Genomic DNA, 20,939 nt, shown 5'->3' on the forward strand with positions numbered 1-20,939 from the left:
AAACATCAAAGCGATTCACATAACCAAGCTGGTGCAAATGATTTTCAGTGCTTGATTTGGGTATTTTGAGTATGTCACCTATCTCCCGTGTAGTATAACGTTGATTGTTCTCAATTAACGTCTCATTTTGATAGCTGTCAACTTCAACTAGTCTACTCGACTGTGGAGCATCGTCCAGCAGGAAATATCCAGCACGAAACTCCGCAAACCACTTTTGACACATTCGATCAGTCTCAGCACCTTCTCCATACATGGCACAAATCTCTTTTTGCGTTTCAGTTGCATTTTTACCTTTCTTGAAATAATAAAGCATAATATGCCGAAAATGTTGCTATTTTCTTCCATCTTCAATATTAAAATGGCTATACAAAAATTCACCGATTTTGGTAAGTCTTTTTTTTAACTGCAGCTGTCACATACAGTCTAACAAACTTGTTTCAAATGAAGTTAAAGACAACTAAGTGCTACTAGAGCCATCTTATGGAAAAAAACCGAACGAATCTTTTGGCCAACCCAGTATTATAGACTTGCTTTAGTTGCATGCTTTGGCTATGACTTCTCTGACAACTTATGTGATCAGTTTTGCTGTATTAAACTTGTTCTTGGTGGGGAGGGGAAGCAAAATTGTACAGTAAGTCAAAAATAGTTCATGCTTTTATGTGGTAACTGCATGTTATGCAATGTGAATTTTATTGTTACATATTTAAAACCTGCGTTTTTATATGAGGTTTAAAAAATTCCCTCTTTTTCATTACTCCTCCCCTAGGTTCTGAGTCTTCTGGTAGTGTAGGGTCATCTACGGGCTCTCTCTCTCACATCCAGCAGCCTCTTCCAGGTACAGCTCTCAGCCAGTCTTCTCATGGCGCACCTGTCGTCTATCCAACTGTCAGCACTCATAGTTCTCTTTCCTTTGATGGTGGCCTAAATGGGCAAGTCGCATCTCCTAGCACTAGCTTCTTTTTGCTTCCCTTGGAAGCGACAGGCATACCACCTGGCAGTATTCTGATCAACCCACAAACAGGTTGGTATCCAGAAAAAGGTTTATTTCAGTTGAGATATCAGGAGTTATATGAAAACTAAAGAATATGTATTAAATGTATTATCTGTATATGCATTGTCAGCTTTTTATTTTTCATGTGTGATTAGCATTTTCCCTAGAACTTTAATAAAAACACTTTATGCTAGAGAATGTTAAAAGACATTTATATCAGAAAGTATTTTTCTCCTTGTGACATCCATGACATCATCTTTTAGGCCAAATAATTAAGAAACAATTCATTTCCTAGAAATGGGACAACCACCTTTGAAAGAAATTTATTTGATAGAACAGTTTTATTGTGGGGAAAATAGTATGCATTTCATGAAGAAGGAGAACGTTAGCAGCTCTTACTTCTTACGTAGTGCGGTGGAAAGAACCCATAGTAATTGCTCTTTTGAATACGGTAACTGTTTTCTACTTAGGAAAAGCTAAAGAACATCTTATTATTAGTGAAAGAAAATAGATAGTCGTTATGAATTAATATTGACAACACATTCTTTGCAATTAGATAGTACTTTGTATTTATTGAGTGTTTATCATGTGTCATGTACTGTGTTAATGTGCTTTAAATACATTATTTATAGCAACCCTGTTAGGTGAAATCTACATTTACAGATAAGGAAACTGAACTTCAGAGAGATTAAGAAACTGCAGTCATAATACACTTCATTATGTATATTGGCAAAAATGACTTATATTGAGAAAATAAAATTTTTTTTAAATGACAAGAAGTTTTGGTTTCTAATCAAAACAACATAGCCCAGTCATATGATAAGTTCATGAAAATAACCTTAAGTCATTCAGTAAACTTCCTTAAAGATTCACAGATTTAGCTGATGTGGTCACATCAGCATGGTAGTAGTTGGGCAAGGTAGATACAGGTGAGAGTGTCAGAGTCTCTGAGTGTTCTGAAACTTGCCTTTTGTTTGTTGTAGAAAAAACCATGGCTTGGAACTTGTTACCTTCAGATTTCATTTGCATCTCTTTTTTAAGATAAAGTATTCAAACTTTTGTTTCTGTTGTAAGAATGGAATTAGCGTAAATAACTCTTCAGAAACTCAGTTTTTGCTTTATAACCGTTATCTTCTGATCCTTCAAGTCTATTATATTACTAAACTTCCTGTTTTCCTGGGGCAGAATATAAGATGATTTAATATTTTACTATTTTCTATTATTTTTCATTCAGAATATTAGTTAACATGGTTTTGGTAACGTGGAAGCTTCATTTGAGTAGGAAATGATGAGAAACTAAGCAACCTGAAATTAAATTGTATACTTAATTTTAAATTAGCCCAAAAGTGATCTCTTTGTTTTTGAGAACAGCATTACAACACATCCAGCTTTTTTCAGACAGTCCTTAAGTTACTTTTAACATGATTTCACTCAGGTCTTCTCTACCATTTTTTTTCAAAATTATTTATAACAATCAACAAATACCCAGCATGGCTTGCTGTCAGTTATCTATAACCATCACATAAATTATCAGGAAATTAACTGATGAAAATAATTTGACTTTGGAGAACTTTTCCCACTTGATAGCAATGGAACAGTGTATTCTGCTTTCCCAAATATTATTTTATTATATGTCACAAGTTTACTTTTTAAAAAGAGAGGATGTTTTGAAGGCAGTTTAAGACACATAGGTATTCTTCTCCTCCTAAAAGGGTATGTAGTCAATGATCTCTTTATTTCACATAGTCCTTTCATTTTTCTTTCTTTCTTTTTAAATAATCCAGTGTTTTTTTAAAAATCATTCAGTGTATAGTAAGGAAAAATACTACTCTTTGAATCTGTTTATGTGTACATTGAAAAAAAAGTGTGGAAGAAGGTATCCAAATTGTTGATTATAAGATTATGGGGAATTTATTTACTTTCTGATCTGTATTTGTTGGTTATTTTCCCACAGTAAGAATATTACTTTGTATAATAAGAAAAAGTTGTTTAGAATGTATGTGTAGAGAGTTACTTAAAGTATTCCTCCCGTAATTGGTAACCAATAAGAATAAGCGTCAAAATCAGTACTAAAGTTCTCTCTCATTTTATTTCTTACCTATGTGTAAAGTTCATTGGAAGTAAAAGGAAATTTTTTAAGAAAATTATTTAGAATTTTAAAATTATTTTCTACTTTTAACAAGTTAGAAGTTATAAAATAAGGACATCAACTCCACAATTTGAAATTTGAAGTTATCAACCATTTTAATTTTTATCAGCTTTTAATCTTACTAGTTAAATATATGCAATGTGACCTGTAAATTAGAAATTTCTTACCATCTAACAGGTTAATTAATAAATTTCCAATATCCCAAAGTCAAGTTTGTTTTTTTCCCTTGAAACTGAAATGTTACACAATCGTGTAACTCAATACCTTGAGCAAGATGTGTTTCAGAATTGAGTTTCTTGGAAAATACTGTGTAGGATAAAACAACTCAAGTGGGTTCTGGCGCGGCACCCCCGTAGTAAAACACCGCAGCAAAAATTTTGAATATTTACTCTAAGTAGGAAATACAAAGACTATTAATAGGCTCATGTAAGGTCAGGCTTTGTTTCCAAGGTAGGAAAAGCTTTTGGTTTCCAGAACCTTGACTCTTTTTGGAATTGTGAATCAGCACTGCAGACATGTGCTCTAAGTTGTCTGTAGAGCGACCTATATTCTGTCTCCATCATAAGTGATCTTTTGTTCTTCCTTTTTAAAATTTTCAGGTCAGCCCTTCCTAAACCCGGATGGGAGTCCAGTTGTGTGTAGCCCTCCTGTGACTCAACAGCCAATTAGAGCCCAAGTGCCTGGACCTCCACAGCCGCCTCTGCCAGCACTGCCACCTCAGCAGCAAGCAGCCCATCACATCTTCTCACAGGTGCACACGTCCACGATTACACAATGCTAAGTTCACCTGCCTTTGCATATTTGGGACTAAAGTCACTAATTATAATCAAGAGAGCCCAAGTAAGTGTCTCTTAGAACTTTAGTATTCTCCACCAGTGATGTCCTACTCACCGCTCGTAGGAAGAGAGGTTAACGTCAAGGGCTTTTCTGCTAATGAAAACAGAATATACATTGGAAGGAAGGGAAATTTTTATCTCATGAGCCTGTATGGTGAGTATTTAATACCTTGCATTTCACAACAGCAGGCAAGAGACCAGAGGAATAAAAAGCAAAACTAAGATAGTTCATTACCCCAGTGAGCAAAGTGAGTTGTTCTAAGATTCAACAGATCAAGCACTTAGAAGAAACTGAGTTGACTCGCCTCGCTACAAGGTACTCACCACCCCACCTGCTCTATGAAAGATTAAGACAGAAACACTGATTTAGAATTCTCAGAAGTACTCTTAATAATATCTTGAATTTGTGTAAATGTTTAGAGTTTACCATGCATTTTCACATTCAAGCTTTTCCCCTGTAGATGTGTTACTCATTCTTGCTGAACTTGATTATACTAGTATAGACTCTTACTTTCATTCTATCTTTTAAAGGTTGTGTAGCATATCAAAGGCAGTTTGTACAGTTATTTGCACCTCTTTTTCCCTGGAGGACGATCTAAATATTCCACTGGTGAGAACATGCAGAGCAATGTTTTGTGAAAGAAGTATAGTGATAAACTTGAACTGGAGAAATTTCATTAGTTTTAGTCACAAGTTATATTTGTATTGCAGGGGTGAAAAATGTGTGAGCAGTTTAATAAAGTTATCAAATATTTTTAAACTAATGAAAATAATTATTGCTCTGGCAATTAAGACTCGTAATACTGGGCAAGGCAATTTCTCTGCAGTAGGACTTCAAGGTGTTTGATGCACTTCCAAGACCATACAAATGAATTCATATATATAGAGGAGACTGTCTGAAACTATTTCCAAAGACTCCATACCTACTTCCCAACTCCGTTTGATTACATACACTCAGGTACATATTAAACTACATAAAACTCCTTCCCTGGCCTTCCCTGCCTTGGTTTCATTCAGCTTGGTCTTGAAGTGTTTCCCTTTCATTTGCTATTGTGTGGTCATCTTTGCAGTGCTGTGAATTTCACCAGGAGCTTTATAGGGCTGATTTTTATTTGATTTAATTCAATGGAAATAATGCTAGTCTGGCACCTTCAAAAAATCCTAAGGGTTTATCTGTGGTTATATGTTTCAGATTATTATCTCTTAGAAATAGCTTTGCCTGATTTAGTTTTAAAAGATAGTCCTAAGTGAAGACATAGGCAAGCTTAGCTTAGAAATGCTGTCTTAATAGACTATAACTTGAAATACTGGGGTATGCCTCAAACTCTGTGGCTGTTTTTCCTGGCATTGCTTCAGGTGTTTCTGGTAATTCTTCCTCAAATACAAGAATAGAGAATTGATGAACAAATGATACTCAGTAACTATCTCTTGCACACTGAGATAATCCATCCATGAAATTTCAAATAACCAAACACAAGCCTGCAAATGGGCTGTGTTCTTGAAACCAGTCACTTTAAGTGGATGTTATTTTACAGCCAGTTGCAGTTTAAGTAGGAAAAAAGGAAGTGCTAATGCTTTTTCTTTTCTACATAGTGTCAGAATTTCACTTTGATCAGCCCCTCTTCTAGCCCACATTTTTCTCATTACCACTTGACACTCTGGCAGACATTAATTCCTACCCTTGGGCTCACAGTACTCTTCTTTCTTTTATTCCCCAGCAGACTAAGGCTTTTGTTTCATCTGACACTGACCTAGTAGGTCACAGTTTTCTGGAAGAAAGTTGTGTCTTAATGGTTGTCTGACTTAACACATTATATAGCTTGTACTTGGTAGTTTTAAAGCCACAACACCTCATTTAGTGTGATAGGTGCTGTCATCCATTAGGAAGCTTGCTAATTTCTAGTCAGGAGGTTAGTGAGGAACCAGTGGCTACTCTTGTAGATTTTCAGCTTATACTTTTTTTAGTATGTTAGCTCTAGAATTTTTTGTGGAATTCTAAACTAATCTAAGCCTTTTTTTTTTTTTCAGAAACTGTTGTGTTGATTTTGTGGTGGAAGGGCAAACTCATCATTATACGTCTTAGTCATAAGAATTTCTCCTTATCTAGATTATTCCCTGAGTAATCTTATTTAGTTAATTTTGCATTTCTAAAGTATACTCTTTGGAGATATTGTCCAGGGAGATTCATGTATGTATATTGTAACCAAAACTAAGAGTTTTCATTAGATAAATTGGGTTCCTCCAGTGGTTGCTTAAATGATTGTATACAGGTCACTTAATTTCCCTTAACCGGATTGCCACCTGTATGGTAGATTATGATAGTCATTAAACCAATATATATATTGTCCTTTGTAATAAACTATATAAATGTAAGACTGGGAAACTAAATACCATTATTAGCCTATAGATGGCCAGCTGTATTCCCTAAAATTTAGAAAGGGTTGAAACCTCTTTCATGTTTTAGAACACCTGTGTTTTGAGTGCCCTTGGAAAACATAAAACTTAAAATGTTTTTTCTCTGAAATGCAGGAGTATTTCGTTACTAAAAAGAATTTCAGATAGTTACAGTGGATCGTCAAACCACATGGGTTTGAACTGCGAGGGTCCACTTATACATAGATTTTTTTCACTAAATACATAACTACAGTATACATGATCTGTGATTGGTTGAATCCATGGAGTAGAATCTGCAGGTACAGGGCCGACCATAAGTTATACACAGATTTTTGACCGTGCAGAGGGTCGGTGCCCCTAATCCCTGAGTTGTTTAAAGACCAAGTGTAGTTTCTCAGCTCCTAATATTCTCTCAATAAAAATTTTTAGTTAGAAGAAAACTGTCTTTATCTTCCTTATGTAAAAGAGATCTGTTTGTGTGTGTGTGCATGCGCTTATATGTATGTGTGTGTTTTCTTTAGGCTATTAATGGTACTCACAGTACATTTTTGTTTAAAAATTGCTAAAATTCAGGCAGTTTGGTCCCAAAAGAGTTATCTCTAATCATGCCTTATCAAATAGAGAGGATACTTGGCCATAGGTATTATGTAAGATATACTGTCTGATAATAAGAGTGAGTGAAGTTTTTCTTCTATTACTTAGTGTTACATAGCTAAGTAGAGCAGCCCTGTCATCAAACCAGGAAGTAAGGATAAATGGTTTTGCTTTTACTGACTTAACCCAGGAACCCAGGGGTCTTGTTAGATAATAGGATTTGAAATGTCTAAATTACCTGTTGAAGTGAATCTAGAAATACTTTTATGAAAAAAATTATCTTTCTAATTATGTTTTAAATTTAAATGTATGTTCTCAAAATTTTTCTATGTAGAGTTTCTTCGCTTAGTATTGTTTTTGTTGTTTCCTATAATGTTGTATTTTAGGTGACTTTGTACTTTTAAGTTATTGCCAAAAAAAGTGTAACTTTCCATTTTATGCAATTCTTCTAACATTTTATTCCGACATTAACATTGTTTGCCAACCTGTTATTCCTTAGCCTATTCGTCCTCTGCAGCCCTCTTCACAGCCTGTTCAGTACTCTACAGCCCCTTACCCATCCCCGTTCCTGCCAGTCTCACCCACCCAGCAATACTCCGTGGTACTATATCTCTATTCACCTCCTGCGTTGTTTCTGTGGGTGGATGTGTGATGAATCCTTGTGAATGTGATTAATGTGATATGTTCTTTTGTGATTTTCTAAAGTCAGGGTTACATACATTTTGGAAAAGCATTTCTAACCTGTATTAGAAATAATTTATTCTCTTCCATAAAATATTTGTTATATTGGCTTATCACAGTGATTGTATAAAGCCTACTCTTTTCCTCCCTTTTCATAATGAAATAATTTTCAAGTCCTAAGATGTTTTAGCTATTTTTCTCATTGAGGCCAGTGCAGGTCTGTGCGGTCCTGGGGTGGCAGCTTTCATCTGGGTTTAGGCTTTCTGTTCTTTCCCCAGTGCCCATGTCCAGTAGACTTAGTATCAGTCATTAGGGTGAATTGGAGCTTCCAATTACATAAGACATCCTCCTTAGTATATTTCCAAAGAAGATCTCTACATATTTAATCTGTGACTATAAAGTAATGGTACTTCATTTAATCCAAAGTATGCCCCCAAGTTATACGTCTGAGTAAGAACTCAGATACACCGTTGCCATGTGTTCTCTGTGTGACCTTCTCCAGTTACTGAGCACATGAGGCCACCATATAAAGTACCTCCTGCATAGTGCCTAACATGAAATAGATATTCAATAAGTGTTAATTTCCTTCCCTTTAAATGAATCTGCCTAACCACCGATATACTTCTCCCAGTGATGCTCTTATTTTTCAGACTATATGGCCATCACATTTTGAAATCGCATCCAGGTTAAATTATAAGCTATATCTTAAAATCACTTGCCACTTTTTAGAAATGTTCTATTTTGTTGGGTTTTTTTTTGTTTTGAGCTTGAGGCAACCTTATTTACCAGCCTTGGCTCTCAATGATTTTCAAAAATCACTTTCAGTCTGAAAAAATGAAATTTTGCCAGCATTGAGAAGGTTGACAACATTTTTAGAAATACCATAAAAGCCTCAAAATGTTTTGGAAAAATAGCAGATCATTGGATTAAGAAAATGACTTTTTTTACCAAGATGACTCTGATGGTGGTATATAGTTATGGTATCTCTTTTTAAAATATTTGGCCATATTACGTTGTAATTACAGCTAGTAGGTATTTTTAAGTATATTTTCCTCTTCTGAAACTATTCATTGAATTATATGAATACTGCTAGACTCTGTCAGAACAACCATTTGGGAAGAGTAAAGCCATATATTTTCAGTCACTAAATCAGGTTCCCTTTTTTTTCAGCCCCATTATCATCTCCATAGCCTTAATTTACTTTGCAAAAACCAGCAGATTATAGAAATTGCAGACATGTCAACAACTTTGATCTGACAACTCAATTACCACAATATTTTAAGTAACTTTTTTTCAAATTTTTCCCCTTAACAAAATATGGTACATATTGTCGCCAATCTGTGGCTCCTTGGGAGCAAGGGAATGCCTTTTTAACCCCATTATCGTCATATCAGTGATATTATGTAGACTAGTCAGAATTGATCCTTATGCTGTTGAGTCAGAGAAACATTTGTCAGATGGCATATAAATCATAACCCTTTCTTGGCTGGGCACCATTGCCGACTCTCTTAAGTAGCAAAAGCAGTAGGAAACTCATTTGGATTATATTTGTCTAACATCTGACTCAAGGATAAACACTATGGAAGAGTTTATAACCAAATTATTGTTGAGAGATTAGAGTGTACATCAGGGAGGGTAGATTTTATATATTTTATTTCATTTCTGCTAGTATGTTTGATTGTTAGGTATGGGAGGAGATACAGAAATGCATAGAACCTGAATCTTGCTTTCTGGGAAGAAGGGCAACGATTTAAAGTAAAGAGTAATTAGTACCATGCGTTGCTAGACTCCTGGTCTTCGAGGTCCTTTCAGAAAATGTTAATCGTATAATATAAAAGCGTGCCTTTAGTCTTCATTTAAATAGTGTCTTTTCATTTTTTTATTGTGTAATGTTATACCCTACTCTTTTCTGCATGCTATACATTTCCGTTAGATATGTTTTATGAGTAATTTGCAATGATAGCATTGTAATAGTCCTACCTTGCTGCCTTAGAGTTCTAACTTTCTTGAAGCTGTTCTTCTATTAAGTCATGTCTGTTGTAGATACATGATTTCCATAATATATACTACTGCAATTCTTCTTAAAATATATAAAGTATTTTTCTTTGATAAGTTTGGTCTGTGTATGGAAAGCTTACTGATTTCTGACTTCTCCCTTTTTTAGCAGGACAACCTTGGGTCTCAGTTTAGCCACATGAGTCTTGCCCGCCAGCCATCTGCAGATGGTTCTGATCCTCACGCCACCATGTTCCAGTCCACTGTTGTTCTTCAGTCCCCACAGCAGTCTGGTTATATCATGACAGCAGCCCCTCCACCACCGCCGCCACCTCCTCCTCCTCCACTACCACCTGGGCAGCCAGTCCCTACTGCTGGCTATTCTGCCTCTGGTCATCCTGTCAGCCAGCCTGTGCTCCAGCAGCAAGGATATATTCAACAGCCCTCTCCACAGGTACATTGCTTTTTCACCTTTTCTCTCCTGTGGAAGCCTCTCATTTAAGATCAGTTTTAACTTTAGAGAGCTTATTTTTAATTTCGCATGGATAGGATTTGTGAGAACCTGTAAGCAAAGCTTGTAGTCATCTTCCCTTTTGGAGATTTTCAGGTGCATGCTAGACAAACCACATGACATGTAGACACTTCAGTTGGAGGGTTACACTATGTGATCTTTGAGTTTCCTTCTGATTCTGAGAGGTTTCTTTTGTTCTGATTAGCTTAAGAGAAACACAGTTAAAGTAAATGCACTATAAAAATAAAATGATACATTTTAAGAAGAGGTAGATCATTTTGGGGAGAATTAACATCTTAACACCATTAAATCATCCCATGCACGGACATGTTATCTCTCCCCATTTATTTAGATCTTCCTTAATTTTTTGTCAACAGTATTTTGTAGTTTTCATCACACAAGTGTTACATGTATTTTTAAAAATATATCCTTAAATATTGAATGCTTTAAGGTGATATTCTAAAGGAGTTGTTTTTTTTGTTTTTTTGGTTTTTGGGGGTTTTTTTGTGGTGCGCGGGCCTCTCACTGCTGTGGCCTCTCCCATTGCGGAGCACAGGGTCTGGATGCGCAGGCTCAGCGACCATGGCTCACGGACCTAGCCGCTCTGCGGCATGTGGGATCTTCCCGGACTGGGGCACAAACCCACATCCCCTGCATCGGCAGGCAGACTCTCAACCACTGTGCCAACAGGGAAGCCCTAAAGGAGATTATTTTTAAATTTTATTTTCTATTTGTTCATTGCTAGTATGTAGAAATATAATTGTTTTTTTATATACTGATCTTTTATCCTGTGGACTTTCTAAATTTGATTATTCTACATATATTATCCTTTCCAATCTATATACCTTTTGTTTCTTTTTCTTGCCTTATTACATTAACTAGGAGCCCTAATGCTGAATACTTTCAACACAACAGAGGGAGGTAAAAGTCTCTAAAATCCATGTATTAACTTAAATATAAGTTTTGAAAGTACATACGCTTTCCTTGTTTCCAGCCATAAGGGTAAGCGTTCAGTCTTTCATCATTAACTGTGATACTACATGTGGGGTTTTTGTACAATTTTCTAATATTCCTAGTTTGCTAAGAGTCTTTACCATGAATGGATATTAATCTTATAAAAAAATTTTTTTGGCATCTATTGAGATGATCATGTGGGGTTTTTTTCCCCTTTAGTCTACTAATACAGTAAATTACTTTGACTTTTGAATGTTAAATTAACCTTTTGTTTCTGGAATATACCTCATGATATATAGTGATATATATATCATGATATAGTTATCTTTTTTATATATCACTGTGTTCAATTTGCTAGTATTTTCCTATGGATTTTTGCATGTATGTTCATGAAGGATATCGGTCTGTAGTTAGCTTGTAATGTCTTTTTCAGGTTATAGTACTCAGGGTGGTACTGACCTCAAAATGAGTTGGATAGTGTTCCCTCCTTCATTTTCTAAAGGAGTATATGTAGAATTGGTGTTACTTCTTCTTAAATATTTGCTAGAATTGCACTAATGAATCCATCTGGACCTGGATTTCTTTTGCAGGGAAGGTTTTTAAATTATGAATTCTTATTTTTTAGTATTAAATAGATATAGGGCCGTTACAATTTCCTTTGCATTTTGGATCAGATTTGGTAGTTTGTATCAATTTCATTTACGTTGTCAAACTTTTTGGCATAAAGTTGCTCATATGTAATATCCCCTTATTATACTTTTAGTATCTTCAGGATCTAAAGATATTAGTAATTTCAGTCTTCTTTTTTCTTTTTCCTTTATTAGTTTAACTAGAGGTTTATCAATTCCCTTGATAATGTTAAAAGAAAAATAACTTAGGGCTTCATTAGTTTTGTTTATTCATTTTCTATTTGAACTATTACTAATATAAGGTGTTTTTGTTTTGTTTTTTTAATACATTTATTTATTTATTTATTTTTGGCTGCATTGGATCTTCGTTGCTGCACACGGGCTTTCTTTAGTTGCAGTGAGTGGGGGCTACTCTTTGTTGCGGAGTGCGGGCTTCTCATTGCAATGGCTTCTCTTGTTGCGGAGCATGGGCTCTAGGTGCACGGGCTTCAGTTGTTGTGGCTCGCAGGCTGTAGAGTGCAGGCTCAGTAGTTGTGGCGCACAGGCTTAGTTGTTCTGCGGCATGTGGGATCTTCTTGGACCAGGGCTCAAACCCGTGTCCCCTGCACTGGCAGGTGGATTCTTAACCACTGTGCCACCAAGGAAGTCCCTCTATGACTTTTTTGACCCATGATTTACCTTAGAAGCATGTTAATTTCCAACCGTTTGGGGCTTATGGTTACTGATTTCTGTTTTAGTCGCGTGTGGTCAGGGAATCTACTCTAAGATTTCAGTGTTTTGGAACCTGTTGAGTCTTATTTCATGTCCCAGCATGTAGTCTCTCGGGGAGTGATTTGTCTGTACTTGAAAAGAATTTATACTCTATCATTTCAGTGTTTTGTGGTTTTGTTTTTTTGTTTTTTTAGATCAAGTTCACATAACGTAAAATTAACCAGTTTAAAGTGAACAATTCAGAGGCATTTAGTACCTTCACAATGTTTTGCAACCATCACCTACATCTAGTTCCAAAACTTTTTTATCACCCCAAAAGAAAAGTTCATACCCATTCCCCTCACCCCCCAGCCCCTGGCAACCATCAGTCTTTATTCTTTATAAAGAATGGATTTACCATTCTGGATACTTCATATTAATTGAGTCATGCAATATGTTATATTCTGTGTGTGGCTTCTTTAACTTAACATAATGTTTCAGGGTTTAATCCATGTTGTAGCATGTATGAGTACTTCATGCCTTTTTATGGCTGAATAATATGCCATTTTATATATATACCACAATTTGTTCATCTTCAACCATTATTGAATTTGGGATGTTTCCACCTTTTGCCTACTGTAAATAGTGCTCTATGAGCATGTAGGTGCATGGATTTGTTCAAGTATCTGTTTTCATTTCTTTGGGTATATACCTAGGAAAAAATTACTGGATGATATGATAATTCTATGTGTAACTTTTTGAGGAACTGCCAGGTTGTTTTCCATGGTGTCTGAACCATTTTATATTCCTGCGTGCAGTGTATAAAGGTTCCAGTTTCTCCACATCCTTGCCAACATTTGTTATTTACCTTTTTTTTTTTTAATTTTTATTGCCGTTCTGTGGGCGTGAAGTGGTTATCGCATGGTTTTGACTTGCATGTCCATAATGATTAGTGATGTTGATCATCTTTTCATGTGCTTGTTGGCCATTGTCGATCTTCTTGGGAGAAATGTGTAAGTCCTTTGCCTGTCTTTAAATCAGATTGTCATTTAGCTGTTGAGCTGTAAGAATTCCTTGTATATTCCAGATTCTAGACCCTTATCAGATGTATGTTTTACAAATATGTTCACTCATTCTGTAGGTTGTCTTTTCACATTTTTGATAATGTCTTTAATGTATAAAAGTGTTTTTTTAATTTGGTGAAATTCACTTTATCCATCTTTTCATTTTGTTGCTCATGCTTTTGGTGTCGTATGTAAGAATCCATTTCCAAACCCAAGGTCATAAAAATGTATCCCTGTTTTCTGCTAAGAGTTTTATGGTTTTAGCTCCTGTATTTAGGGCATTTATCTCTTTTGAGTTAATTTTTATATATGGTATGAGGTAAGGGTCCAACTTCATTCTTTCGCATGTGTATATCTACTTATTTCAGCATCCTTTGTTGAAGATACTTTTCTTTTCCCGCTGAATAATCTTGGTACCCTTGTCAAATATCAGTTGACCATAAATGTAAGAGTTTATTTCTCAACTCTCGTTTTTACACTATTTCTATCTTTAACCAGTACTACACTGTTTTATTACTGTACCTTTCTAGTAAGGTCTAAAATCAGAAAGTGTGAGTCCTCCAACTTCGATCTTGAAGTCCTTGAAACCTGTTTTATCTGACTTTAATATTAGTGGCTTCAGCCTTTAAAGTATGTTGTTCACATACAGTATATAGTTGGTATTTGCTGATTTATTCAGTCTGATTGGAGTGTTCGGTCCTTTTATCTTTAATATAGCAACTGACATGGTTAGATGTAGGTATGCCACATTGCTGTTTGTTTTCCATTTGTCGTATCTGTATTTTATTCCTGTCTTCTTGCTTTCCTTCCTTTATATTATTTGAATTCTTTCAGGGTTCTGTTTTATTTCTTCTATTGCCTTTTTGTCTACAGCTCTTTGAATCTTGTGCTTATGTGGTTTCCTTAGGGACTATGATAGGTATCTTTAGCTTATCAAAATCTACTTTGAGTTCATATAAAACTCTAAGAAAAATGTACTAGTCATGTTAAAAGTATAATTCCATTTACCCTCTCTCCATTGTTTGTGCTATTGTTGTCATATATATTGCATGTATATACATTATAAAGAAAAACTTGATGTTATAATTTTTGCCTTACTAGTATCTTTTTTTTTTAATTAGGAGAAAAGGAAGAATGTATTATTTATACACATCACACATACTGAAAAGTATAATAGTGTATTAGATCTGAAATCAGGATATATCTATTGCTTGCTGATACCTCCAGGAAAAATTAAGGGATTACATGTATATTGTGTCTAATGTTTCAAAAACAGAAGAATATTACAGAAAATTTAGGCGACTCTTGGCTTATAACTGATCCAGGAATTCTGTGCTTGGCTGGTTTCCAGATGAAATGGGCATTCTTTAAGATTTCCACAGATCTCTGGTCTTTTAGAAGTAACCCAATCAGATAAGCAGAACCTAAGAGAACCCATGAACTTAATAAAGTTAACTTAACACATACTTCCATGTCACTGGATTAATTGTTTATTCTTCACCCCAAACCAGATCAGATTACTTTTAGAGAAATTCACAGCTGATACAGATATCTCTGGAGGGAAAACTAAATCAAGATTGTCTTATTGGCATTTTTTCCAGCTTTATTAAATATAATTGGCAAATAAAATTTGTATTGGCATTTTAATTTGCATTAGAATTATGAGAAAAATTAAAGAATGGAACCAGTGCAAGTGTGCATTAGTGTAGGAATGGATAAACTGGCTTATTTATGTGGTGATTGCTGTTCAGCAGTTAAATTGAATGAGCTAGCAGTTTGTGCTTCAACCAAAATGAGTCTCAAAAACAGTGTTAATTGCAAAATAAGTTGCATGAAGTTATATAGAGTACCATAAATGTACATTTTAAAAATTCTCAACAATTGTATGTATGGATAACAGATTACACACACACTAGAGGCTTAAAAACATTTATGGGAATGATATATACCAACTTCAGGATATTGGTTTTTCTATGGAATATAGAGCAAAGGAATGTTGGAGTGAGCCTTAAGCTATTTCAGTAGTACTTGGTAAAAGAGAGAAAAATCTGAAACAAATATGGCCCCAAAATTTAAATCTACTAAATCTGATCGGTGGGCAAATTGGTAGGTGTGTTTTGTTATGTATACTATATGTTGGAAATTTTTTAAAAAAATTTCGGGTAAATTTAAAGCTAAGAAAATCAGTTTTCAGATGATTACTATTTGGGAGAATTATTACTCATTACACTCCAATGTTCCTGGCAGGAAAAAAAAAAAAAATTCTGCTGCAAGTGAAATTGATTTTTTTCTTTTTTCCTTAATGCCTCTCCTAGATGCCAGCCTGTTATTGTGCTCCAGGCCACTACCACTCCAGTCAACCTCAGTATCGCCCAGTCCCTTCTGTCCATTACAGTTCACATCTAAACCAACCACTGCCACAGCCTGCGCAGCAGGCAGGTGAGTATGTGAGGTTCGGAATTCTTAGCCCTCGGTATTGCTGTTTTTTCATCCTGCTTTATTTCAGTCTTACTGTTAAGATACTGCCACAGGCAGTCTGTCAAAGGTTTCAGATAGGTGCATGCCTATGAATATGCAAACCAGTGAGATGAGAAGAGTGGGCTGATCTTAGCACCCGCCAGGGAATTACCACAGTGTCAGGTTTCTATGCTAAAGAGTTGGGAGCCGTAATGAGAAGATGGTGCCAGGTGAGCAGCTTCCAGGTACTGCCATTGCCACTGCCATTGTAGCTGAAGCCTCCTCGACAGCCTGGTAATCCACCTGTGGTGAACAGCAAAAGGCAGACAAGGCAAGTTAAGGTGTCTGCTGAACAGCCAAGCAAAAACAAGGACCAAAATGACCTAACTTTGGTTGAGAACTCTAGCCTAGTGAAGATATTTTGATGTCTTAGTCTCCGCAGGAGTGCCTTAAAAGGAATGCAGTTTGTACACATCTTTTTTGTGTTTTATTTTTGTGGTTGTATAGTGAAAGGTGTTTTTAAACCAAATGCAGTCTAATCCTAAGCATATCAAACATACTAAAACTGAAAAGATAGTTTTTCTTTTGCCCCTTTCAAATTTTCTTTAAGCACTCAGTGCAAACAACTGTGATCTCACTATAAAGGCTACCTTACTAATTTGACTGAACTCATTTCTCTCTGTGCTTCCCACCTACATGTGTACTTCTGCCCCAGATGTTTAATAAGGTATTCTTTTCAGCCTTTTATAACTCTAGGTGTTGAAGGAGAATTTTTATTGCTTTCTTTGAAGCCTTTTTAGCTGCTTGTCACCGTTTGAAGGTGCTCAGACTATGTCAGCATGATTAGCTGAGGCCACATAACCCTCCACCTCTACTTATGCAGTTTCTTGCTCTTGATAATGTGTGGAACTCTTGAGGGGTTCCACAGTTCCAGGAGAAAGACATCTGCATTGGGCGGTCTGATGAGAAGTGTTCTTGCCTCTCCTCACTTGTTCAGTCTTCACTCATCATTGTGACTCATCAACTTCCTTTACCAGATATTACTCTTATTTATATCTCCCCGGCAGGGGAACCTCCAGGTCCTCAGTCTTGCTCTCAGGAGTTGTCTTGTACTTAATGTGTAGGTTTTTCCCTTTTTCATGTTACTGGCCTTGTATTGTATGTGTGACAAATGTTCTTCCAAAGGATGTTGAGTATATACAATGGTCATTTTGGCCAACTTAGAATTTGTCCTCTGTTCCTGAACTTTAATAATACATTCCACTTCAAATAACCTAAACTAGCTTATTCTCTAATTTTGAAAGGCATCAGAAGCTGTCCTTTATACCTGGGCACATTGATGGTGACACTGCTCACTAACTTTAAATACATTGTTGTTTTATTCTAATAGAAATTATTTCCTAAGTTTTCCTGGGCCTCCATGACTGACTTTTCATATCATAATTGTCATGATTTTTTTCTTCCAAAATTACAGTACAGATTACAGCTAATGTTATGATAATAAAAAAATGATTGTCTTAACTTTCCCCATTCAAATACCTGGCGTGTGACTAACTTATTAGTTCATTAGTACATCCTATCAATGAGGCAGGCAAAGAAACTTTGTTCTGTATTTGTGTGGGCTTCTTAGTTCTGTTCTTTTTCATGGCAAAATTTTTATTCCTCTCCATTGTCAAACTGCCTACAAAATTAAAACTTTTAATCACAGGTAGGACCAGTGTGCTCATGCAAATGCCTCTCTTTCAAAAATATTCCCACTTAATGGACAACAACTGTAAATGCCACGCCTCCTAATTCAGGGCCAAAATATCTACATGACAGATGGCATGTGTTTATCATCAGTGATGTTTCAATTGTGGGGTTTTTCCTAATGCTGGTTATGGTGAGAAGGAAGGAAACAATAAGTCAGATTGCATCTAGACAGTACAGGTACAGAAAAGTGCGTGTGTCTGAATGACTTTTGACATTGTGTTTAACTCTTAAGAGTCAGTCATAATATAACACTTTATAACTAGAGTTGGTTTCATGTCATTCAGTTTGAAGAATAGAAGAGAAATAAATCCTCAAAGCACCCTTATATGAAAGCAAAAGAAATGCTGTTATGCTAATAAGTAGAAGAGAACATTTCCCTTTAAAGAAAAGTTCAGTTGTGCCAGTGCCACGTATTGTGTTGGTAATTATACTGAACCTTTTTGTAGAATTAGTAGGAGTGGGATGATTATATAATCTAAAGACTTTTTTATTGTTAGCCAGTGGTTATTTTTATGTCAAACTTTACAGAAAAAATGTGCATTTATGTCTGTGTGCCTCCTAACAGAAAAGTAAAATGCACTGGGAAATGGACACAGGAACTTTTTGTTCTTATTTTCTGTACAGATTTATAGCAGTTTCTTTCTCAGTAATTTACATTTTTATATGCAAACATACTTTTTGGATTTCATTTTTTATTTTTTTTCCTTGTAATACTTCTCTACATTCCACTATCCCCATCTGATTAAAATTAGAAATAATTTGTTACATCCCTTACTTTTCTTTTTCTTGTCAAATAACATTTAGTCAAGAAGCATATTGTTTTATTACATAAAAGGGTGAAACTAATAATTCAGCCAAATGAAAGCATTGATAGACTTGGAATAATTTTTTTTCACTGAGGTACATACCAAAAAATCATTCTTAAATGTTTGTATATAAATCTAAAGAAATTGCACCCCAAATTAACAAACCCAATTGAATCAAATATTCTTAGATCAGGTAGGGTATAGGCAATAGAAATATAGGATTTTCTGTTGTTTTCCCTTTTGGGGGCAGGAAGGAGGTTGGGGAAATATCTCAAGGATAAAATGCCTTTGGTCTTCCATGCAAGTGTGTACCAGAGAACTGCAGTAGTTGTTGATCTCCTTGACAATAAACCCATCTATATGGGGACTGAATTGAAATCACTACTAACATTACTGCTGGTGAATGAATGTACAAATCCTTTGTTATGAAAGTGAAACTACTATGGTCATTAAAACAAGGTTGAGTCAGCCCCTGTCAACAGAAGCAGAAGAAATTCTGGCTACATAAGGCTTTTTGGACAATGTATTATATAACATGAAAGAAAACAAAATAGGAGTCAAATCCTGACAACCCTTATTTGTATTTAAGTGGTATTAGGTGTATCACTTAAAGCCTCCGGGTTTCCATTTACTCGCTTGCAAAGTAAGGGAGTTTTACTGTATTGTCTGTTGAAGCCTCTGTGTACTCTAAAATTCCATGGTTCTGTGTGTCTGTCTTATGTGAGTCATTTCTAGTTCAGAAAGGTGGAACATTGGAGAATTGGTTTGCAGTAGCTTAGTGACATACTGTCAAAACTGGAGCCATACAAGCAAAGATTTCAAAAGATCTGGTTACTTGCCAGCTGCAGTAATAATGGATTTGTTATCTTAACCCTTTATCATAAAATTTACAGCTTGAATACTATGAAGTATACTACATATAAGAAGCTTGGTATACTATAAAGAAACTTTTCCTGCAGGTAGTAATTGTAGCAAAGATTTTAGGTTTATGAGGCCTGGCTGTTTTCTATGCAGCTGCTTTCATTCTTTTGACTCTTTTGAAAAGTTTGCAGCTTCACCATATATGTTGAATATTTTGCAATAATTGGCCTTGTTCCTGAGCTGTTGGATTCGGGGCCGTAGCACTGTCTGAGAGGTTTACATTTCTCACAGTGAACCGGTCTCTTTTTCAGCTGCTTCCTGGCTTCTTTTTACTCAGGTTTCCACTGCCCTTTTTTTCTTTTTTTTTTATGCTGTATTAAAGTATATTAACATTTGCTTATATTTTCCATTAATTGTAATGCCTTTTAATCTCATGCATCATATTCAGAAATAGGGATTTGAATTTAAATGACAACCTTGGCTTAATGTATTTTACCTTTTAAAAATTCATGAAAGCTATTGCTTTAATTTCTTTTCCAAAGCAGATTTGAATGGCAGATTAATTTTGATTGGAGCTTTTCTTAAAAGTTTAATGTCTTAAGCATGCCAGACTCATTAGTGAAAGTCAAATACATCTCTTTCCCTGTTGCTAAATAACTTTTTAGGAATATTATTATGCATGCCATTAAATGGACCTAAGACATGTAAACGCATTTGAAGCTATTTGAAGGGATATAATTTAATTTTTTTCCAAACTGTGATATTGTATGCATGTGGGAAGCAAAATGACTCCATAGAACTAAATATCATTTTAGTTTTGCAACCTCTGTTAAATTCAAAGATTATCAATGCATTTATACCTTTAATCTTAGCTTTCCAACTAGCAGACTACAGTAGGGTCCTGATGAACCACAACCACAGGAGGAATATTTCAGGTTAAATAGTCTGTAAGGTGCACAAAATACTGGCAGCATTGCAGGGCACAAATTTTAAAGTAACCAGGGTGTAAAAGGCAAGCAAGGAAGAAAGGGCCCTATTGGATAAGTGGAGGAGGGGTGATATTGATAAGAGATTTACTTATGTCAAACAGGGACAACTTTTGACTTGAGTAATAGGAATTTTATATTTATATTGCTGGGTGGTAGCCCTGACTATCCTTGTTTTTTCATTGATTCTGTAAACATTTCTTAGCATTGCCTGACCAGCGCAGACTTAAACATTGTATATTACCTACAAATCCACCTATTTCCCTTTTCCCTTCTCCATTAACCTGCCGCCACTGGAGCCAAATGTATCTGGTAAGTACCCATAGATTTCCTTGAGTCGTATGCCCTCTTCCACAGGACTGTCATTTAAATAGCTGTGAGCTATAACCTCTGTGTGGCTGTTTTTATTAGATTTGTTTATGTTTGTATTTATGTTTATTTCAGGCACAGAAGTAGGAGAACAGAGGGTGATAGAGGAGAAGAATAGCAAAGATGTGCTGGCAGCTGTGTGTTCTTCCGCATTCACCTAACAGATTATCCTTAGTTGAACTTGCCTGCTCACTAGAACAGTGCCAAAAACATAAGACAA

General features: G+C 35.5%; 1 protein-coding gene across 8 annotated transcripts in view; it reads left to right on the top strand.

Moving 5' to 3' along the window:
* R3HDM1 (R3H domain containing 1) overlaps positions 1 to 20,939 on the top strand; it is a 121,939-nt gene that overhangs the window by 52,237 nt on the left and 48,763 nt on the right. For 3 of the 8 annotated variants that reach the window (XM_059053657.2, XM_067025918.1, XM_059053662.2), the window contains 5 exons: positions 767 to 1,021; positions 3,740 to 3,891; positions 7,464 to 7,565; positions 9,810 to 10,094; positions 15,804 to 15,927. In XM_059053657.2, the coding sequence (XP_058909640.1) occupies positions 767 to 1,021; positions 3,740 to 3,891; positions 7,464 to 7,565; positions 9,810 to 10,094; positions 15,804 to 15,927 (918 nt within the window). The remainder of the gene's footprint in view (positions 1 to 766; positions 1,022 to 3,739; positions 3,892 to 7,463; positions 7,566 to 9,809; positions 10,095 to 15,803; positions 15,928 to 20,939) is intronic. The other 5 variants (XM_059053660.2, XM_067025919.1, XM_059053658.2 and 2 more) reach the window with 4 other exon arrangements.

Source organism: Kogia breviceps, chromosome 2, assembly GCF_026419965.1.
Source record: "Kogia breviceps isolate mKogBre1 chromosome 2, mKogBre1 haplotype 1, whole genome shotgun sequence".
Classification (NCBI taxonomy): domain Eukaryota; kingdom Metazoa; phylum Chordata; class Mammalia; order Artiodactyla; family Physeteridae; genus Kogia; species Kogia breviceps.